This window comes from Doryrhamphus excisus, chromosome 12 (genome assembly GCF_030265055.1).
Source record: "Doryrhamphus excisus isolate RoL2022-K1 chromosome 12, RoL_Dexc_1.0, whole genome shotgun sequence".
NCBI classification, from domain to species: Eukaryota; Metazoa; Chordata; class Actinopteri; order Syngnathiformes; family Syngnathidae; genus Doryrhamphus; species Doryrhamphus excisus.
The window spans coordinates 8,455,151-8,477,435 of NC_080477.1; the positions used below are offsets into that span (position 1 = coordinate 8,455,151).

Sequence of the window (22,285 nt, forward strand, 5' to 3'; positions counted from 1 at the left end):
CCTGAATCATTGGTTCAGTGAGATGCTCGTCATCAACCTCCAATATCATCTGACGAATTTCTTTGTAAGGCATTCGGAAAGAACCCAGGAAAATGGCTGCAGACATAAAAATACAAATCAAAACATATGTACACACTATGAAAAGTATTGTATTCAGCTATAAAGGAATTGACATTGGACACATTTTTGCAGTTAATTTAAAATTATATTCCCTGCCTGTCTCACAGTCAGCTGGGATAGGCTCCAGGACATAGAGGACATACAAAATGGATTAAAGGATGGGTTTAAAATTATATTTTTTGTTGTTGGAGTAGGGAGCATAATGCTCATAGATAAATCTCAAAGATCTTGCACGTATTGATCAAATGGAATCCACAGTTCAATCAATTTACGTCTAAAAGCCTTATTTTCAACTCCGAAATCAGGAAAAATTCTGATTTAATATTAGCATTAGCCAACATGGTAGGAGGGCTGTAATGATATAACTTGCTTAACTGGCCATGACACGTGTGCATGTAATTGAGAAAAGGTAAAGCAAAAAACAAAAAGATCGGCAGTTTCTTTATTTTTGTTAATTTCCCAAACAAGACGGATGATAGTGTCCTATTTTTTTCAAACGGGGACGGGGCCCAAAGCAGCACCCACTGCTCATTGAAAAGAGGGGTATTATTACTTTATAATAATTTATCTCACAACAGGGAAAATAACATAATAACAATATCATCATCATAACACTAACACAGACGGCAATCCCCAATGTCACTTCCTGTCCACTGACCCAGAAGATATTTTTTGAAACACACACAAGCTTGTGTCTTATGATTATACCTGATCATGATTATACCCGATTACATCTACGATAATGAGCAATATGAGTCTAAATGTGACAATAGGGCTGTTATTTAGTATCTAGAGGGTTCTAATAATGGTAAGAAAGTCAAACAGGTTTTCTATGCTCAAATTACAAAAATATTATCATACTCATTCTTACTTTGCGGAAATAAGTAAGTAATGATGCATACCGCCATTGATTGTACGAAGCTTTAATGCCAAGCTAAATTCACATAATGTGTTTATGAAGGTGAAAAGGTAAATGAAAAGTGAAAAGGTACATTTCTATGACATGAGTTATCACATATTTCTGGCCTGATTACACTCGTTTTCTTTTATATGACACAAAGGTCAGAACGCCACTTGGAAAAAAGCCAAAAAAGACAGTGACATCTTGGGAGGGATATTTTAACACAGCACAAAAATTGTCCACTTCAAAAACAATTCCGTATACTGACAGACAAGCATCTTTTCTTATTATCGTTATTGTAGGTGTGTTCTCGCAAGGGAACACTTTTAGAGTAAAACACACAAGCATGAATCTTAAATGGTGTATTTACTCTGTATAAAAGTAACTATAGAGGTATAGAGCCAGTTTATGTCTAGAGAGCTCTAATAATGTCAAAAACTGGATGGGAAAAGTTTTACATTTATAAAGAAGACAATCTACTTGATGAAAATTAAATTACCATAGTCAAGTCTGGAACCAATTAACAGAGATACATTATAGGAGGGATTACTAGATACTGTATAACGTAGTGTGAAAAAATAAAGCCAGTGTTTGTAAGAGGGGAAGCTGCGGATGGCAGTGTATTAGATACTTACATAGATTCTGAGCTATCTTTGGATCAAGCACCTTCAGCTCTTTGATTCTCTTCTTTATCGATTTCTTGTCATCTTGATCTTCCTCTTCTCTTTTGGCTAATGAAAAAAGTCAATTATTAGCAATGAAAAAGTGGGAAGAACTGCACAGCTGAATGGTTATTTTACCACAGACATGCATAATCAAAGCCAATTATTATACTTTTGATAGTGTACAGTAAGGTTGGGCGATATTTATGTACTGGTATACCAATATAAATTGATAAGAAAATTACTTATACTGGTATAAATGTAACCGTAAATAGCAGAGTTGATGACTGCATGCGGTCAATCATTCAATCATGGCACAAAATCATTAGAAACACAAAAAAATCTCCTCCTGACCGAAACATAATAAACTTAATTATAATGTCATACATGTCATCCTAAAATATTGTGATGTATGCTAAGGTGCTCAGGTCTATATCGCCCAATCCTTGTGTACAGTATATTATATATTTTGTTTGTTTATTTGCACTGCAATTACACTGTCACGTGATTAAAAAAAAAAGACTAAACATTCGTTTGTAACATGCAGAAAACAGTAAATGGGGAGGAATATTTACTTTCTATTTTGATAGTTGCATATTTGCATGAAAGAATTTTGTGACAAGAATTACTGTTGTGGTGTCAGTGGCCATTTTGACTGCGACAGCGTGACTGCCAGAGGAGCCTTACAGGATTTGCAATATTTCAGGTGTGTAATCTCGCACACACAAAATATGCCAAGGTTTTACATGATCCACCGGGCAACCTTGTATGTCCTCCTCTATCCAAACAAAACCCCTGACATGAATACCAACAGGTTTACGGATGAACCTTTAGAGTACCAGTTCTTTAGACACAGTTTGCACACACTAATCTGCTTAGAGGAAGGAGAAGGAATAACATCTTTTGTTCAACTTGGTACTCCTTCAGAGATCCTCTCACATGATTTGTCGTGACCATAAAGCTCTGCTGGCATAACTACAAGCACACACTGCTACAATACACAGCATATACAGAAATACAGGTACACTGACACAGTCACACATGGAGTGGACTTACGTGGCTCCTCAGCGGTACTCTCTTCACACTCTTTTAAATGTGTAAGGGAGGTAGATAAACAGAGAGGAAGAAATAAAAGAAACATTGTTTGGGTCTGTTGGTCTTTATATTACAGTGTGATAATATACAACACAATTACTGACACTAAAATGATAAACAGTGGACAATTATATTAAATAAAGGGAAAGGGCAACATAAAACAAAATAAGTTACTGTCAAAAACATTGCAATTCATAAAATGTACATTATTTGCTTACAAAAAGTTGTTTATGGCAACCCATACCACACAAATGTTACTTTTTTTTTTTTTTTTACCCTTAACCACAGCCTTCAGACGCTTTAGCTGCAAGGGTGGATTTTGAACTCCAACTTGGCTTTTTACAATAATTTTGTCACATATTCTTTCTTAACACATGAAACAGCGGACACAGCTCTACCTGATGAACGCAAATGAGGTGCTAAGATATTCAGCTCGACTCTATTTTGGTTTGTACCTAAAGCTACTTGGTAAAATTGTTCTGTAACGTGTGCGATTGAGCGGTACACAGCGCACAGACACTAATACATATAACCAGGATGATAAGACTAAAGCCTCAAGGATCACCTACACACATAGCTGAATAATAAACAATACATATAACAACTTCTGATCAATCCAAATCCAAATCAGACTTAAAATAATGTACAGCTTTAAGCCCCGCCCATACCAGGTTAAACCACACCCACTTCCGGTACAGATCATTTAGATGGGTGAAAAGATACAGGTAGTGGTGTATCAGTACAGTGGTTGGCGGCAAAAAAACACCAGTAGGTAAACAGATTACATGAATGTTAAATTTCATGTTAAAGTTGGCTAGGTTTTGTATTAATTTCACACAAATACGGGAACAACTCAAAAAGGACTACATAGTTTTCAGTGTTTCAATAAATTTACATTTCAAAGTCAGCATATATACTCGTATGCACTCTGCAGTTGAATTTGGTTATTAGAACCAAGATCTCCGTTTTCAAAATTGTCTTGTTGTTTTACAAGTCTTCATTCAGATGTGAAAACTATTGCAAAGTAAAACATTTTTTTATGTCAAATGTGAGAATGACCCACATAAAATTGTTATGGTACATAAATACCGTACATTGATGGTAACATGTTACAATGTCTTGCTGAATTTTGATGATTTAAATATTACCAGAACATCTTTCCAAGGCACACGGACTTCCGAGACAAAAAGATTGGAACTAACGCTCTTTCCGTTAACAAGGTAAGACACCTCCTTCCCCCTTCCAAAGAATAAGGTTGCTGTGACATACACAAAACAGTTACTCAGTAAGTAAGTTACGATGTATGCTCTAATTGGAATGCCGACATATGCTCCTTGTTGAGCTGGCGAGTACAAAATAATGTAAAACATTTTTTTTTTAATCAAGGCCTGCTGCACTTTAAAAGGTACATGACAATGCTTTGACAAGTGGCAAAACTGCATATACACACGCAACACCAACAGGTGAATTGTGATGTCAAAGCACTACAGGGAATGGTGGATAAAATAAACTGCTGTGAAAGAGCATGACTGATGCTGTGCATGACAGGCAGGCCTCTGAGACGGGCAAGTAACACCTCAAATATCCACACCAACCTTCACAAAAACCACACACACACGTACACACAGCATGTGCATGAGCACACACAAAACACACAACTCTCCCATCCAGCCCACAATAAATACTCAAACATTCACTTCTTCTTGTGTAACCTCATCAAAGTGAATTCTAACCAGACAAAAGGGTTTTACAAGCCAAATTATAACAACAATATGAGGTACTTTGCATTATTATCAGGCCGGTATGAAGTTGGAACCATGTTTACATTTACGTTCCTGACGAGAATAACTGCAAAGAAGCTAACGAGGTGAACATAGTGAACATAAAATCCATGTCTGTAGTGTACATACTATATGTAAACATGTGCCCATAATTAATTGCTCGTGAAAATAACTGAATGAGGGTTCAGTGATGCATTATGAAACATGCATGTGTGAGCTGATTTGGTCAAGCATTTTATTCTCCACAGTGCAGACTGAAATCCTGCTGTCCTTACAACAAGTCGGCACAAGAACTGCTTAGTTCCATCCCTGACGACAGGTGCTGGCCTGGCAGCATCCTGGAAGCTGGAGTAGAAGTCGGCAAGGTTGACCCATATCCATCGCTACATCCACTGACCCAGGAGTCGACATTGAAGGAGGTGACTACCACGTCAGCAGTGGACCCTGCTGAACTTGCCTGCGAACTCGGTTTGGCCGTTTCAAAGCATCGCTAAAGTAGTGGGGCCTTGCAGACCAAGCTGCATATGAATATGGGAAGTCTGAACGGACGGCAGACCACATTATCATCACCCGCTGCCTCTTCTACAGACCACCCTCATGTGGCTCATATTTGAAGACCTCAACGTGATGCATATAGTGGGAACCTTAATTAATGTACACCACAGTTGTCGTATGCTTCGGATTTCAACAAAATTGCGTTGGTTCTCCTACAGTCTCGGTTTTCATACAATGTAGTGCGGAAACCTCTTTGGTATGTAATTTGTAGTATTGTGCTGATTTCAGTATATAGTTAAAGTGGTGGCCATATATAATAATAATTATTATTATTAATTAAATTCAGGACATGTTTTATATACGTAGATATATATTTTCTTTTTAAAGAAAAACTGGACTTGTGAATAAAGCAGAGAAGGGTTTAGATTCTGTTCCACGGATGCACACCGAAAGCTGTTTGCCAACTGCCAATAAACAATAGAAGAAGAAAAACATGGCGAAGAAGAACGCACCCTGACAACTTTCTGTTTGAGTGGGTACAAGATACCTCAATTTGATTATATGTTCATTCGGACTCTTCTTTCGGAATGAGGTGTATATAAAAAAGGTATTTTTTTTTCTGTTTGAGCAAATAAACCAAATGCAATTGGAATATTTAGGTCCATGTATACGTGGCTACTGTCCATGCATGACTGCTAAATAAGCAACAAAATAAGCTGAAAAACACCATTGAATTCAACAAAGAAGTCATCGCAAAGTACAAAGATGGATGTCAGGATGTACAGGAAAATCACATATTGTTATTTATAATTGGTTCACATTGTTTTTGGCATGTTAAAATTATTTTTTGTTAATATTTATGAGTGTCTGGAACAGATTCATTTTCTTAAGTAAAAATGCCTTGGTTTTCGTACATTTCCGTTTCCCCTTCACCTTCTGGAACGGGTTAATGACAATAACCTCACTAATAACAAAATGACTGTCTGCCTGTTGAATTTCCTTGTTGTATCTAATAAATTGAGTGTGTATCATTTGTAAGCACGCACACACACAAACACATCATCGCCCAAAGCAAAATCCATCAAACATCTGATGCACAGGAGGGGATGTCTGCAACAAGTGAACAAATCTTGTATTCCGACACATCTGTCAAACAGTCAAACCAGTTCCTCTGTTTAACTGTTCAACTCACTATTAATCAAAGTCACGGCCTTTGGTCACTCTGACAGTAAGGACAGGACTATACTCAGCCTTTTATGTGGTAACATGGAAAATACTCCACCACCTTGACAAATACTGACAGGAGAGCAAATGAGTGAGTAGTAGACAAAGGGTGTGATCAGAGTAATGAAGTGAGGAACTATGCTGCAAGAGAGCTAATCAAATAGAACTATGCAAGGCCACCCTCTTCAAGTGATTCACACCAGATGACCCGGGGCTATAATTACTGTGAGACTTTCATTCGGATAGCAGCAAATTAACAGACTCATTAAGCTTCTCTCTCCTTTCTTTTCACTCCTGCTCTCTACCTGGATCGCCTCCAAATCTAAACTACTACAAACACATTTGCATCAACATTAACATCGCTCCAAAACATCATACCAAAACATAACTGCATACACACAAAAGTGTAAGGCTTTTCAAAGCTTTAAAGATTCTCTTTAAAGTCCTATTTGCTTATTCTCTGTGGAATACTGACCTCTAAAGGTGATTAGTATACTATACAATGTGTGCTACAACAAGTATTATATTGGCAAAGGTGTACGTATGCTCATCTGTATTAGACGTGAAATATGGCAAGACCAGTCAGATCTGAACAGGCCACTCCAAAATTAATTTCCCAGGACTTGCGGTGGATTTACGCTAGTCCATATCATCCACTCAGAAAGCATCTGGCAATTTCACACAGTTGATCTAAATGAGTCTGCTCCTATCTGCATCTTTACTTTTCCCTTCTCCCCCCACATACACAAATCACATGTCTGGATGAAAAATTACAAAAGGAAAATGTCACAAAAGCAAATATCTTTTTAACGAGCCAACCCATTACTTGGGTGATATGATGGCATAAAAACACACAAATTGGGGAAATATTGAGATTCTGATGCCGGAGAAACTGGCTGTGTAAAAAATAAAAAAGAAAAGAAAGAAAAACAGCAATGGAGGACAAGGATATTGAAAAAATGAGATAATTTACCATACATGGGGAGGGATACAAAACCTGTGGCGTTTGTGTCGCTCCCACTTTTCCATCATTTTTCCGTCATTTGTTGTATGACATCCACATTAGCAGTTTATTGCATCAACAGTGACCTGTTCCCGTGAGCCGAGTCCTGGTCAGATTTCGGTGATATATTAAATACTAAAATGTCACTTTCAAAAGCCGTATTATGACAAAATAATAATATTAATAATAATAATCTAAAAATCTTATTATATTAAAGGCATGATCTTACAAGAAATGTAAGAAAATGTACAATGAAAAATCTGAAATATTTGAAACGATATATATTATTGAATTAATAATGAGCAAAAAATTAAAGCTAATTAAAACTATTAAAGGGGACCTTTTATGTTCATTTTTTGGCACTGAGTTGCGGACCCATATAAAGCAGCTACAAACAATAACTAGCACCGAAAGCTTACAACAGCTTCCAGAATCTGCACCATTTCAGCTCTATCTATTTGGACGTCATGCTTCCCGCAAAAACAGTCTGTTTTAATTTATTCCACCCACGGCCCACCTCCAGGCACGCCCATTCCTCTGTGGTTGGTTACACACAGGAAGACTTCCGGTATTGGGGCCATTAAATGGTCAGGAGTAATGTATGTAAACTGATGGGTGTACCAAAACATGTCAATTTGCAATCAGGTCTGTAATTTTGGCAAGTCCTACAATACTATATTTCGTATGTGGGTGTCACACTTTTTAATTTCTAATTTCTAAAAATAAAAGACGGTATGTATATTCTACAATGAAATAGAGTATTTATCTAATGTTTATCTATTCAACATAATACGACTTTGCCCTTCAACAACAAAAAGGGCATTACATATCTGTATCTGATGAGCTCTCTCATAATGACAGCAAATGTCTGCAGCCACATCTAGTTATTATAGAGAAAATTGAGTTCTTTAAAATGTCATAGAAAAAGCATAAATAGGATTGTGAAAGGGGGTGGTAAGGTAGGAAGAGCAGAGCAGGTTTTAAAATTACTTTAAAACAAGAAAGAATGGATTTTCCCTTTTTAAAGAGTAGGTGCCATGATGTCTGAAAACTCCATTTTAGACATTATATAAAAGACCACCTACGAGCTTGTTTGTTAAATTCTTTCATCCCCACCTCCCCTTTTTCTAATTCTCTTCATCTTTTATCCATGATGGTGCCTACAAACCCATTTAGCTCCTGTCACATTTAAACACAAATAAATACTACAGAAAAACAGTATTATTATCTTTAAAAGTAGTACACTCACTTTGAAATAAAGTGACATGTTTTTCCTCCATTTAAATGCTGGAATACGATGGATTAAAATTAGGCCTGTCTAAGTTGGTAATTTCGTTTGGCAAGTCAAGCAAATCGTTTTTGAAGCGTGATTAATGCCTGTTTAATAACTGCTGCAAAGGACAGCTTTTGGGGGCCTGTGGCCATGACCTTTGGACGAGAATGAATCCAAGTTCCATTTGCAGCTCGAGCACCATGCTAGCCAGTCATCAGGGAAGATTTTCAACACATAAGCAAAACATACGTACATTATAGTAGTCTAATTTAGCTTATTTATTGTGTAAATTAAAAAAAGCTCTTAACAAATACACACCCACGTATGAACATTTTTCCTGAGAATATTAAGTGAATATTAGTGATATTAAGTGAAAGAAAAAGGGGAAAATACTGTATAGTGGTCTGCTTGAGTTCTGCACCGACAGATACCTTTGTCTTTATTTATGCTTCATATGTGGCGAGAAACAAAACGCCTCTTTTCCACACAACACATTCGGAAAAGTTTTCATTTATTTCAAATAAGATCCCTGCAGTCCAGCCCTGCACACAACGGGCTTGAACGAGCGACCACATCTCATTGATGTGCACCACACACACACACACAGGGGGTGATGTATGTCGCCTCTTGTCATTAATTTTAAATGGAACCTGTGGGACAAGGTGATTATTACAAGTCTCTGTCCAGCCAAGCGGCACGTGAAATCCGTGAGGGTTTAATTTTATGGTTGTGCATGTCATCATTGCACATGCACACACTGGCATCGCGATGCAAGCCCAGAAAGTTGAAATATGTTCAAGTTTCATGGCTGTTGCACAGACAAGGACCAATCAGAGGGAGTTTTATTGACCAATCAATGAGCAGACAGGATGCCGAGTTCTCATAGGTAATGTCAATGTGCAGAAAAAGAATACGTGCTGTGTCCGATTTTCTAGAGCTATTTGACATTTTCCCCCAAAAAACAATAACAAATAAATATATGAAGAAAAACAGCAGCATGGGAACTTATTAGCGCCACAGTATACATACCAGGTACGTTTACATTAATTTAGACAAATATGTATGTAAATTCATCTTCAATATGAGCAAGATCCAATATTACTCAACTTTTTCTCCTCAAAATTACCTAAAAATCTGCTGTCAACCAAAACCGTGGGAAACGCCTAATTCGCTCTGAATGTGAGCACATCGTTGCACATTTCTTCAAGCGTCGATTATTGAGTTTTAAGCAAAATGATAAATAACGCTACTAGTTGGCATCCATTACACATGCACACTGCATTTCTATTTGTTGTATTCTGCTTTTAAATTTTTTGACATGAAGTTGTTTGACACCCCCATCAGCAGTGAAGTCCATGAACAGCGACTCACTCCCCACTTGGTGTCCTGGACCAAGTTCTGGTCAGATTACGGTGCTGAGGAAAGTAGTTCCAGCTAGCTGAGGACATTTAATAAAGAGTATGGCTCCTCAAAGCAATATGCATTCAAAAACATTTGCATCAAAAAAATGCCTACTACAAAAAAATCTGACCTCACAAATCGCCTTGCCATATTTTCTCTGCTGTCATATCACTTTGCGCTCTCGCCTGTCCATTGTTGTGTGCATGTTACAGTGTTAAGATGCGAGGAGGATTACGTTCGGAGACATCCAGGACAGAGGATGAGACGTGTTTTGAAGAGTTCTGCTGTTCCAGTACCACAGGTTAGAACTCGCTAATTTCTACCGCTTATTAGCATCTTTGGCTTCATGCTAAAAGGGATGTCGTTACCACTTGTTTTGTCGTCAGACATGTTTACTATCCCAGCAGTAAACACTGTGAAACCAGGAAAGCAATTGTGCGTCACAATGGAGGGCAGAGAAAATAATTGTACAGAGCTGTTCGTGAGGTCAGATTTTTTCGAGTAGGCATTTTTGTGATGCAAATGCATCAGCATACATATAAATCATTGTTAGATTGCTTTATAGTCAAAGGAGGTGTGTCCCATCACGTGCCTTGTTCGCTCCCTCATGCAATCTCATTTTATCTCTTTAGAACGCACAGAAAAGGGAAAGAATCATTGTGGATGATGGGCAAAGTTCCAAAAAATGCAGTTTCCTATATACACAACACACATAAAAATTGCTATGCTGAAATTCTACCCTCTTGCTCAAATGATATTACTCAAATGATAGGAGACCTATGTTTGATTCCATGCTCGGCCATCTCTGTGTGGAGTTTGCATGTTCTCCCTGTGCATGTGTGGGTTTTCTCCGGGTACTCCGGCTTCTTCCCACATTCCAAAAACATGCTAGGTTAATTGGCGACTCCAAACTGTCCATAGGTATGAATGTGAGTGTGAATGGTTGTTTGTCTATATGTGATTGGCTGGCCACCAGTCCAGGGTGTACCCCGCCTCTCACTCAAAGACAGCTGGGATAGGCTCCAGCACCCCCGCGACCTGCGTGAGGATAAGTGGTAGAAAATGAATGAATGAATGTTTAAGTCAACAACAGGAAGGGGTACGATGTCACAAAGGAACAGGGATGTGAATGAAAATTTGATGAGAAAAACTGTTTCATATGGTGTCATTTTAAATGTTTAATGCTGATCCAGATGTTGTTCTTAAATGAGATGGCAACATGGCCATGATAATAAGACAACAAACTCACTTGCCCATACGCATACTCGCTGAGACAAACTAGTAGCAACTGTTTGTAACAGCTGGATGAATCAGTTACGCTGTACTTACAACCGCCACTGGGACGGCAAGAAAACAAGAAGAAAACAACTAAGATGGTCACAGACCATCTGGAGGAGCTAAACAACTTCATATGTAAAATTTGTTAGCAGCATATAACATTAAGCAGCAATTATTTGATGTTGTGCTTTCAACATTCCTTCCTTTTCACAATGTGAGAAATGACAAAGATCAATTATAATAGGGATTGTGCGGCAAGCAACTGTGCCGTTCCCATAAGAAAGAAGCGTAGACTTCGGCTGATGGTAAGTAGTATTTGTACCACTTGCTCCAGAAAACATACATTTTACAGCAGTCCTATTCAATTAGAGGCCAATGCGTGATCCAAAAGTGGCCAAGCGTGTGCGTTATCCAGAGAAGTAAAAAATGAATAAATAATAAAAAAAAACTAGCTTGCACTCGGGCGGCGCCATCTTCAAACATGACACCCCCGCTTCAAATTCAGTCCATAGCGATATGAACGATATGCTTGTATATACAATATATAATAATATATATTATAAATAACTAAATGTGATAGTCCAAGACATGCGCCCCAGAGCATGGTGAATAAATACAGTTTGTTCCTATTGTCAATGTCCATCCATCCATCCATCCATCCATCTTCTTCTGCTTATCAGAGGTCACAAGGACAGCAGTCTAAGCCCAGACTTCCCTCTCCCCAGCGACTTCACCCAACTCTTCCTGGTAGATTCCAAGGCCTTCTCCCAGTTGTGTCCACAGGGAGGCATTTGCGAGGCATCCTTACCAGATGCCCGAGCCACCTTATCTGGCTCCTCTCAATGTGGAGAGGCAGTGGTTCTACCCGGTGATTCTGCTGGATAACAGTGCTTTTCATTTTATCTCTAAGGGAGAGCCCAAACACCGCACAAAGATTTTTGGCCGTTTGTATCTGCAATCTTGTTCTTTGTGTTTTTACAACAATTTAGCTCCAACAATCACCAAGGCACACAAACTCCCTCACCATGATAAGGTGGTAGCTCAGAGAGGAGCATAATGTGAATTTAACAAAATAAAACAGTTCTCTAAAAAATGAAACCAACGGCCGTTGATTGTTGAGTCAAATGTCTGATTTTCTCTTGTGTGTGTGTGTGTGTGTGTATATATATATATATATATAATTGCTCTTCAAAAATACATGTTATGTGATTACTCGATTCATCAGCCACACAGTGGCATTATAGAAAACGGAGGGATGAATATTTACTTGATTAAAAAAAAGGGTATGATGCTTTTTCCACTTTTATGGTCGATAAATGTTGTTACAAAGTTCTCATGTTAAACGAGGCCAAGGTTTCAGATAATGAGGTTTGAGGTGAGCCATGAAAGTTAGGGATGGCCATGAATGCCGGGTTTCAGAGAGTTTTCCGAGACACCAGCTCCTGTGGCGTCAAAATGAGCCAGACTTCCTTATATGGGCATGTCTGGGCAAACGCTTTACAAGCTGTATAAGCCGAGTGGGACCAATCACAGCAAGTGGGCGTGCCCGGAGGCAAGCCATGGGTGGAATAGACTAAAACAGACAATTTTGGAGAAGCCAAAAACATACAGCTGGAATTGGTGCAGATCTTCTGGAAGATCTACAAAGCTTTCTATGCAGGTTATCGCATGTAGCTGCTCTGTAAGAGTCCACAACACAATACAAAAGGGCCGAAAATTGGCATAATAGCTCCCCTTCAAATGAGGACTTTTCAGTACAATACTCAGTTACTAAAATATTCAATAGCAACAGCGCTACAATGAACACATAAATGTTTTTTTTTTTTCATTAGATTGCACTGCGTTCATGTTTGTCATTGCCTTCTGATTACTGATTGCTGGAAATGTGTTTTGCATATCTGGCCCAAATGAACATATAATTGAATAGCCCTGTGTTTCTGTATATTTACCTGTATGCAATCTAAATACAATTCCATTATTCCAAATGCTGTCAGTTCCCAACTGGGTAGATGAGTTTGAAGGGGTTGTGGAGGGTGGCTTGAGAGAAAAAGGATACGATTGACAAGTAGATAACACCTAAATGAATAATGCATCTGAGCCTGTGATGAGGCAATAGAGAAAACACATGATGTGAATCAATCACCACAGAGAGGACTAATATCAGACACAATAAGGGACAAGATAATTGCTTCTACAAGAAATCCTCCACACTTTTCTAGCCTTGCTAATGTGTAATTCAGGATTACTACTAGGAATACTGTCAAAATATAAAACATGTATATACAAAACTGTCCCTGCAGTTCAGAAGAACTCTTACACTCACACTATATTTCACAATGTATTTTTAGCATTACTGTGAATTAGAATAGAACAATTTTAAAACAGGTTACAAAGGCTGCTGAGAAAGTTGCTCTGTGTGATGATGTTCTCTATCTAGACTAGTAGTGTCAAACTCAATACAGGGGGCCAAAACTCAAAAGTCGCGGGCAAAATATAATATTCTTCTCCCTTGCTGCTCTTTGTGGGTATCAAATGTGGGTTTCGGATTAGAGTAATTGGATGTGCATTTGTTCTTATGGGAAAAATTTATTATCATACGTTTTGGTTTGAGTCTGACCTTTGTTAATGGATCAGTGATGCTAACATAGGTTCCACTGTTGTACTACCTTTGTCAACATGATACACAAATACAAATGAATCCATGTGACTTAACACTTTTGAAACCTGCAAACCAATCTTTAAAGCTATATATCTCTCATTATCCATTCAGCTGAAGTGAATAAAAGCAGTTGGAAAAGTACATTTCACAATAATGAAATATGAACAAAGACAATCAACACACACATAAAAACAGTTCTTAATCTAATTTTAGACAACTGAAGAGAAGGCCATGGTTGTGAAACATCTATAGGCAAGAAAGAAGGTTAATAAAAATAGATGTCTTCTGACAGATTCCGGAAAGGCAGTATTTTTAGTTCCATTGCCATATGAACTAATGTACATCTGTATTTATTAAATTCACATATATGTACAAATGACAAAGTATGTTACACGAATGTTAAAGGTCAGGTATCGTAACAAATAAACATATAGCATACAGATGTCTTACCTGCTCTTTGTGAACCGAAGGTGAAGGCAACTCTGCTGAGCAAATCAGGCTTTGCATATTGGCCCTCATCAGCCAGCACCCAGAAACAGCCCTCTGACATTTCCTGGGGATGTATCTGGGAATAAAACATTCTCAAATCAGCACGTTTGTTTGGGCATAACAATAACTACTTCGTAGGCTGTAATTTACAAAAAACAGACTATTTATAAAAGGGAAATGTCAACACATTTGCTTCATTCAAATACTTTTTACAGGTCACAGCAGAAGAAAAAAAGAACATTGAGAATAAAGTTGTTGGACAAAAGTTGTGCTGCATCCACTAATCATTACATAGATTTTCAGCAGCCAAAACACAGGGGAGTATACTATGTGTGTTGTGCAGTACAGACCATCAATAAAAACAAATAATTACAGTAAAAATTATTTTACTGTTGTTGATGGCTAGAAAAAGTGGTCAAGATGAAACTTGCAAGGGGACATTTGATAAGTATAAGTATAAGTATAAGTGTGGTCATCTATACATTTGAACCTGTACATATAATCATTCCTCCTGACAAATATGATTTCAAAAAATGATTACGGGCCCAAAATGAATGACATTCATTCCAATGTTGAGTGTCTTTATATCTCTCACTGGATCTGTGTACTTCTATAAGTACATAATGTAAAGTTATAGCAAAGGGAAAATAAGATTCAGAACAGCTTGGCTCCGTGTGGGTGTTTCATACAGCTGTTGAATAAGACATGCACTCATCATATCCTCTTAAAAGGTTCATTTGAAATTACAAGCATATGGCTTAGTTTGTGGAACATCTGTACAAATGTACAGGTGATATTACATTATTTATCACAACACAAACTAACATCACTTGTGTGAACTAATTTCACTCTGCTGAGAACATCTGCAGCGGTGTCACTCAGTGTGATCTAACAGCAGCATCTGATCATCTGTTATTTTCAAGAATTAATGTAGTCTCAAAGAAGGGTGGTTGTTCATGTCAAAGAAAACATATGTTGCTAAGTTGCTGCCAATAAATATCAACAAAGTAAAGTGGTGAGTGAGTGAAGGGGGACAATGAACAGAAGTTTGTATTCCTAAACTTTTTGTTGCTGATAATTATTAACAGTGGATGGACATATGGTAATTACAAAAAAAAGATACTTTATTAATAAATGTTTAATTGTACTACTAGCTATATTAGGGGTCACCAAGGTTTTTCTCTTGCAAGAGCTACGTTTACAAAATTAAAATTGCCAAGAGCTATTCATTTTTGTAACATTTATTTTCATTATTCACAGGTATGACTGTGAGATTGTTTTTCTATATGTGCCCTGCAATTGGCTGGGGACCAGTCCTGGGTGTACCCCGCCTCTCGCCCGAAGTCAGCTGGGATAGGCTCCAGCATACCCCAGTGACCCTAGTGAGGATAAGCGTCATAGACAATGGATGGATGGCTAGACTTTAAGCCAAATAAAGCAAAGCTTGTTTTACGAGAACATGAACAAAATGCTGGTGTAGATACAGATGCAGCCAACTCCTTCTTTCCTCAGGAAGGCAATACGATATCAGTGTGATATCAGTGTGCACGAGGCCCGTTTCAAGTGCGGCACAAATGCTCACTCGTCGGAGTCTGACGCAACCCCACACACAACGAAAGTTCCTCCTGCAAAGTGCTACATACTGTCTGTATGCTCCCAAATCCGTACTGAGGCGGTATTCATCCCCCAATTTTGCCCACACTTACAAGTACAGCGGTTTGGGGAAGGGGCGTTGTAGCCGCTGCCTGACAGATGATCACATCACAAGCCTCAAACTCACCACACCCTGCCAAGTGTTTGGCTCCAAATGCCGCACCAATCTAAGCTTTTCAAAGCGCCACCCAGGTGAGGCATTTTTGAGGCATGTTTTGCAGGGTGCAAAACATATATCACTCTCACAAAGACTGGAAGTCCCACACACGGCGGACATGCTTGTTCTGGATGCAATGGGGGTGGAGCTGCAGGGGATCAGCAGAGAAGATCAGCGGCTGCAAGTATCGGCTGGAATCAATACTATCCTTTTTCACCGATATGGTCCGATACCAATCTGTGCCGATCAATCAGAGCACGCCTAGTAGATATGGTAGGAACTTGAATGTGCACGATGTTAAAGCCTGTAATTGAACTATACGGTTTACTGGATGCTCTCCTGTCACAGTACTGTTACATGTTTAAGTCACTAAATTGATGTACTATTTCCCAAAATGCAAAAATGTATTTAGATATAATTAGCACTTACTTACCTTGGACCAATTTAGGCGTTTTGTGCAGTTTTCAGGCTTGAATTCTTTTTTAGGCCTGAGGCCATAAGGCAGGGCAAGGCAAGCAGTCACGCCTGGACCACCTCCAAATCCTAATGGTGGTGGAGGAGGGGCACCAAATGGAGGAGGCACTCCAGGTGGAGGAGGTGGTGCTGGACAACCAGGTAATGGAGGAGGAGGGGGTGGTGGTGGAGGAGGAGGAATTGGCAATCCAGATGCTGGTTTAGAAGGTGAAGACCCAGCAGGTAATGAAGACAAGTCCTGTGCAATGTGGTCAGAAGACCCAACGGCTGGTATAGCTCCCATCTAGATAGATTAATCAGTGCATACAGTGATCAGTGCATAGGTGATACAAATAAATAAAACACATGCAGTAAGGTCCCCCCCACAGAAAAAAAAAAAAAACGCCAACCAATGAGAACCTCTGAATATAGTACATTACATAAGGTGACATATACACTTAAAGCTTCAACATCATTGCAACTGTTGTAATTCTGGGTATTTGCCTTCCATTGTGCCGGTCTTGCTTTGCACAGTGAATCTCAAATCAGCTCAGTTTGAAGGCATGTGTCAAATTAAAAGATTTGTGCTACATTTTTTGTTAATTTTCAGTAACTTTGGTTCATGTGGTATTGGCTATGGCATGATCAGGAAACGTAGTCAAATACCATTTGAAGGGTTTGGGTTCAAAATAAATAATTAATAATAATAAATAATAAAGGCCTGAGAAATGGTAAAATTGAAACCCACAACACAGCTGCCAAGTGGAGTGCAATAGGATTTCTGAAAGGCACAAACTCACAGCGATGGAGTAAGGCTAAAACGTTTCAATAATAATTATTTCAGCTGACTTTGGCAGAGATGTGGAGTACATCCTGGAGTGCTCCAAAAAATTGGATATTTCAAAATAGTAACAATCACAATGTTATAGCCTGCCACAAAGCTTTATAGATTGCATGGCATAGCAAGGATGGCTTATTGAGCACTTCGTCAGGTGGGATTAACTCACTCCCAGAAAAAAAAAGCAAGTGTTTTGGGAACATGGTGAGGACTGCCTTACAGTCCAAGCTTCTGTGCTCAAATCAGACTGTGTGTTCCGTGTGGAGTTTGCATGTTCTCCCTGTGTTTGCACGTGTTTTTCTGGGTACTAATTCTCTAAATTGCTAATCAAAGTGAATGATTGTGTTTATGTGCCTGTGGCAACCAGTCCAGGTGTCCCCTACCTGCCACCCAAGTCAGCTGAGAGTTAATGAGTGACTAATGAGACTAATGACACAAAATGTGGAGAAAAACACAGTGTGCTATAAGCACAATTCCTGAAACTACTACATGAATTTCAAATATTGTGCTATTCAAGTATTCATTTTGTGGTCCATGTTTGAAAATTGAAAAATTATCTTGCAAAGAAAATCTCTTCATTGAGGCTGCGGACCAAGGGAGAGGGGGAGGGAAAAAAAACAGTTGAAGCTGAAGAGGCACGTCAGAGGAAGTTGTTTTAAAAATAAGGTATTCATAAAGAATCATGATAAGAGAGACATGCTCGGTCCGTGTTGCTTGCCAGAAGACTAGCCTCACTACCCAACGACTTAAAGTGGGAAAAAAATCCTGACTGTAAACAGTTATGGTATGTGAAGGTTCAATTGGGGTCCTAAAAGCATTAGTGAATGAATAACAAAAAAATGTTCTGCAATAATAAAGCATACATATATTTAATGCCATAGTACAGTACCAATGGAACACTAGCTGCATTGCTGTTGGAGCCCAGTTTTGCAAAGAAAACCTTAATATCATCAAATCATGCAAAATGGACCTCAATATGTTTTTCCACTGAGACTACTTAAACCCCTAAATATGTCACTGCCACATCATTTTTTATAAATCAAATCATCAATGTTTTATATCAGAGGTAATGTAACAATTAATGAAATTCTTACAAAAATCTGATTTGTAAATGTCATCCATCCACAAAACATACCTGGGATTTGAAGGCCTGCAGCTCTGTTTGAAGCTCAACTATCTTTTCTTCACACTTAACCAGCTGAGCTTGGGCCTCTTGCCGTTTAACAAACTCTTCATCAAACTAAATAGAGAAATGCATACCCAAATTAATCAATGCAACAGCATACTAATATACATTAGATCACCACTACCTGTTGGGGTTATGTTTCCCTGCAGATAGTACAATCATAACACTTTCAATTAAAGTTACATTTAGAAATATGATTTTTTTACATATAAAATAAATTTGTAAATAGGCAAGGATCTATTGTACTGTACATGAGTAACATTATTTGTTGCTGTCAGGCACAGAATGATGTACTCATCCAAAAGTAGACATGCTGAAGAGCAAGTTTCATTTAATATCCCATCTGCAGGGGGCCACCAACTTTACTTAGCACCCATAGTGAAAAATATGTTCTAGAAAATTATTGAACTATTGACATTTGACAAATATTTGAAGTAATTATGTTAAATAAGTTAAATGACTAGGCTACCAAGTGAAGTAGTGAGTATGTAGTGGAATACAAATGTAAAAGGAACGGTCAGCACTTGCCTTCTCCACCAACTCTGAAGCTCTTTGTTCATACTCCTCAGAACGAACTTTGTCTACACAAACCTCTGTAAACAAGAAATAAAATGACGAATTAAACTTGGTGACATATCTGAAATATTGTATCAGTATATAATATTCTAATTAATCAAATACATATTTTACACAAGAAAGTGACATGCCTAGAAGGTGGTTGAAATCCACATCAAGGCGTTTGCGGTAACTGAAGTCCGGATCTGTTCCACTACGATGCAGAACAATTTGAGAGACGCACTCATCAATGATTTTAAAGTACTGAGGCCTAAGAGGGAGAGTGACATATGACAATGAGTCAAACTGGAAAGGCAAACACACAGATCAGGTTAAATAGCAACGTACTGGTATACAAATAGAGGGTATTTTCATTGTGAAAATGTATTGTATGAACTAGGGGTGCTCTGATTGATCTTCCAGTATTTGCGAGAATGACATAAGTGTTGCACCCTGCAAAACGTGCCTTAAAAATGTCTCACTGGTGTAGGGGTGAGATTCAAGCTTTAGATTGATGCGGCATTTGTCAAGTTTGAGGCTCGCGATCTGCCAGGCAGCGGACATAAAGCCTCGGTCACAACCCGTTGCACTTGTGAGAGTAGGCAGAATTTGGGGATTAGTACAAGGCATTTTTTCAGGGAAAGCGTCCCATGCTAATTGGTGTCCGATCGATCAGAGCATCCCTAAATCATAAAGTCATGGACATAAATTTGGATGTCGTTACAAAAACACCTGCAGGCTACGAGTAAGCGACATGGCAAACTGCACAAAAAAGGTAAAGTCTATTCCAGAGTGCTGAGAGATGGGTACTGCTATTGGTTGAACCGTTCCAGCTCCAAGAGGTACAATGTGGTTTCTTTCCTGGTTGTGGAACACTGGACAAGCTCTACACCAGCTCTATGCATAATGTGGGTTTTTCAAACTCAATGCAAATTTTGAGGCCAAAATGTAACAAATCTGAATGCTACGAATGTTGAGTTTCAAATAAGCAGGGATCCACTGTACTAAATTTATACCAAGAATTCAATTTAGTACAGAATGCACTTGATGCATTGCAGAACGCATTGATATCTTGCCACGGTAAAAATTTAAAAAAACATTTAAAAAAATTATGACAGACCTGACAAAGTAGTCGTTGCGTATGAGTACCAAGTGCTGCAGAATAGAGAGAAAATAATTTTCTGCACTGCTGTCCTTCACCATATTCTGCAAAATACTGAACACGTCCTCTGCATCAGTAAGGCGAGTCAAGGACTTGTAGAAAAAAGAAATGCTTTGTCACTACAACAAAAAGCAGGAACATACTTCCTCTCCAAGAAAGGAGAAATATGACCTTCGGGAAAATTTAAAATTAAACAAGCATATGCACAGACAATGCTAAAAACCTTCAGTATTTCAGTATGTGGAATCAAATTATAGAATGCCTTGAGTAAGGAACTCTAACAGTGTACTAAAATGAGCAATTTCAAGAAACAATATAGGCAGTTTATGTTTACAAAGTACATGGAAGCTGAATCCTGACCAACTGTGTACATACAATGTTACGTCTAATCACACTTGCTACTATCCAGCTATTTTCTACTGCTTATCCTCACGAGGGTTGCGGGTGTGTTGGAGCCTATCCCAGCTGTCTTTGGGAGAGAGGCGGGGTACACCGTGGCCTGGTCGCCAGCCAATCACAGGGCACATATAGACAAACTACCATTCACACTCACATTCATACCTATGGACAATTTGGAGTCGCCAATTAACCTAGCATGTTTTGGAATGTGGGAGGAAACCGGAGTACCCGGAGAAAACCCACGCATGCACGGGGAGAACATGCAAACTCCGCACAGACATGGCCGAGGGTGGAACTGAACTTGGGTCTCCTCGCTGTGTGGCCTGTGCGCCAACCACTCATCCCACTTGCTACTAATTTTTCATTTTTTATGAGAACATTGTTGCACTCATTATCCAATTATTAAGTTCTCGTTAGTATTATATACTTATGGTTTCCGACCTAAAGAGGTTGAAATGGAAATAAAAACCGGTCAAAGTTGGCTGAATGTCTTCACTCGTTAGAAAGATGTTAACTTGTTGTGTGCGCGACGCATGCTGGATGAGTATATTTTCACCACCTGGTGTTTTACGGCTTTAATGTAAGGACGTTTTTACATTGCCCCATGACCACGTTCAAGTTGTCAAAATATGAGAAACATGTTTATTTTTTAAGCTAGCTCGTCTTAGCCATAAATACATTCTCCACATACACAGAACAGACTTCCGTGACAGTCTTTCAAAATAAGAGTGCCGTTTGCCGCAAGTCTGCATAAACTAAACAAATGTCATGTGAAAATTTTAAAATTTTCTATTGTGATATGGCCAAGACATAAACAGGAAACAGTCATTGAATTCGATAAATGGAAAAGGATATTCCAGCTCGCTTCTGATGTCCTCCAGCCTATGAGAGAACTCAATCATGTCCTCTTCTTTGTGCTCTTCAAATACCTTCAGCTGAATGTCAAGGGCCTCGTTCCTCACAGATGATAGTTGCTACATAAAATAATGGCAAATAGACCAAGCATTAACATTATGAATCAACACAAGCATTAAGAAATCATCAATATCATTAAAATATAGATATTAATACCCATGTACATATTATGGTGGATGAGTTCATGAGTATATGACGTGATGGAGAAATACTTACTGGTAAAATGTCTTTTAGACCACAACGTATGAATTCATTTCTGATGTGCAGTCTCAAGTCCAATTCATCAGGAGATGTCACAAGCGCATTGATGAGCTGCATGCATGCCACCTGCAATATAAATGGCAACCAGAAACAGTTGTGGGGGCAGCTGTGTGAGCAGAGACTAAATGTAGTCTTTCTACAAGAAATTGATGAAGACCATGTCCGCATGCATCCTGAATTAGTTATGTTCCCAAGAAGCAAAGATACATAACCAATTCATGTCTATTTTCTCCAGTCTCCAACTGGGGAGGGCTGATTTTAATATTGATGCAACAACTGTACATATAAAACTAACATTTATTTGAAATTTGAATTTGGTTACCTT

At 38.5% G+C, this 22,285-nt stretch overlaps 1 protein-coding gene across 1 annotated transcript in view; it reads right to left on the reverse strand.

The window, feature by feature from the left end:
• The window catches only part of LOC131139379 (protein diaphanous homolog 3-like), an 89,538-nt gene that overhangs the window by 52,507 nt on the left and 14,746 nt on the right, over nucleotides 1–22,285 (reverse strand). The window contains exons 11-20 of the mRNA XM_058088961.1: nucleotides 21,916–22,026; nucleotides 21,640–21,758; nucleotides 20,344–20,460; nucleotides 19,376–19,494; nucleotides 19,197–19,261; nucleotides 18,618–18,722; nucleotides 16,625–16,948; nucleotides 14,343–14,457; nucleotides 1,657–1,752; nucleotides 2–96 (exon numbers count right to left, since the gene is read on the reverse strand). Coding sequence (XP_057944944.1) covers nucleotides 2–96; nucleotides 1,657–1,752; nucleotides 14,343–14,457; nucleotides 16,625–16,948; nucleotides 18,618–18,722; nucleotides 19,197–19,261; nucleotides 19,376–19,494; nucleotides 20,344–20,460; nucleotides 21,640–21,758; nucleotides 21,916–22,026 — 1,266 coding nt within the window. The remainder of the gene's footprint in view (nucleotide 1; nucleotides 97–1,656; nucleotides 1,753–14,342; nucleotides 14,458–16,624; nucleotides 16,949–18,617; nucleotides 18,723–19,196; nucleotides 19,262–19,375; nucleotides 19,495–20,343; nucleotides 20,461–21,639; nucleotides 21,759–21,915; nucleotides 22,027–22,285) is intronic.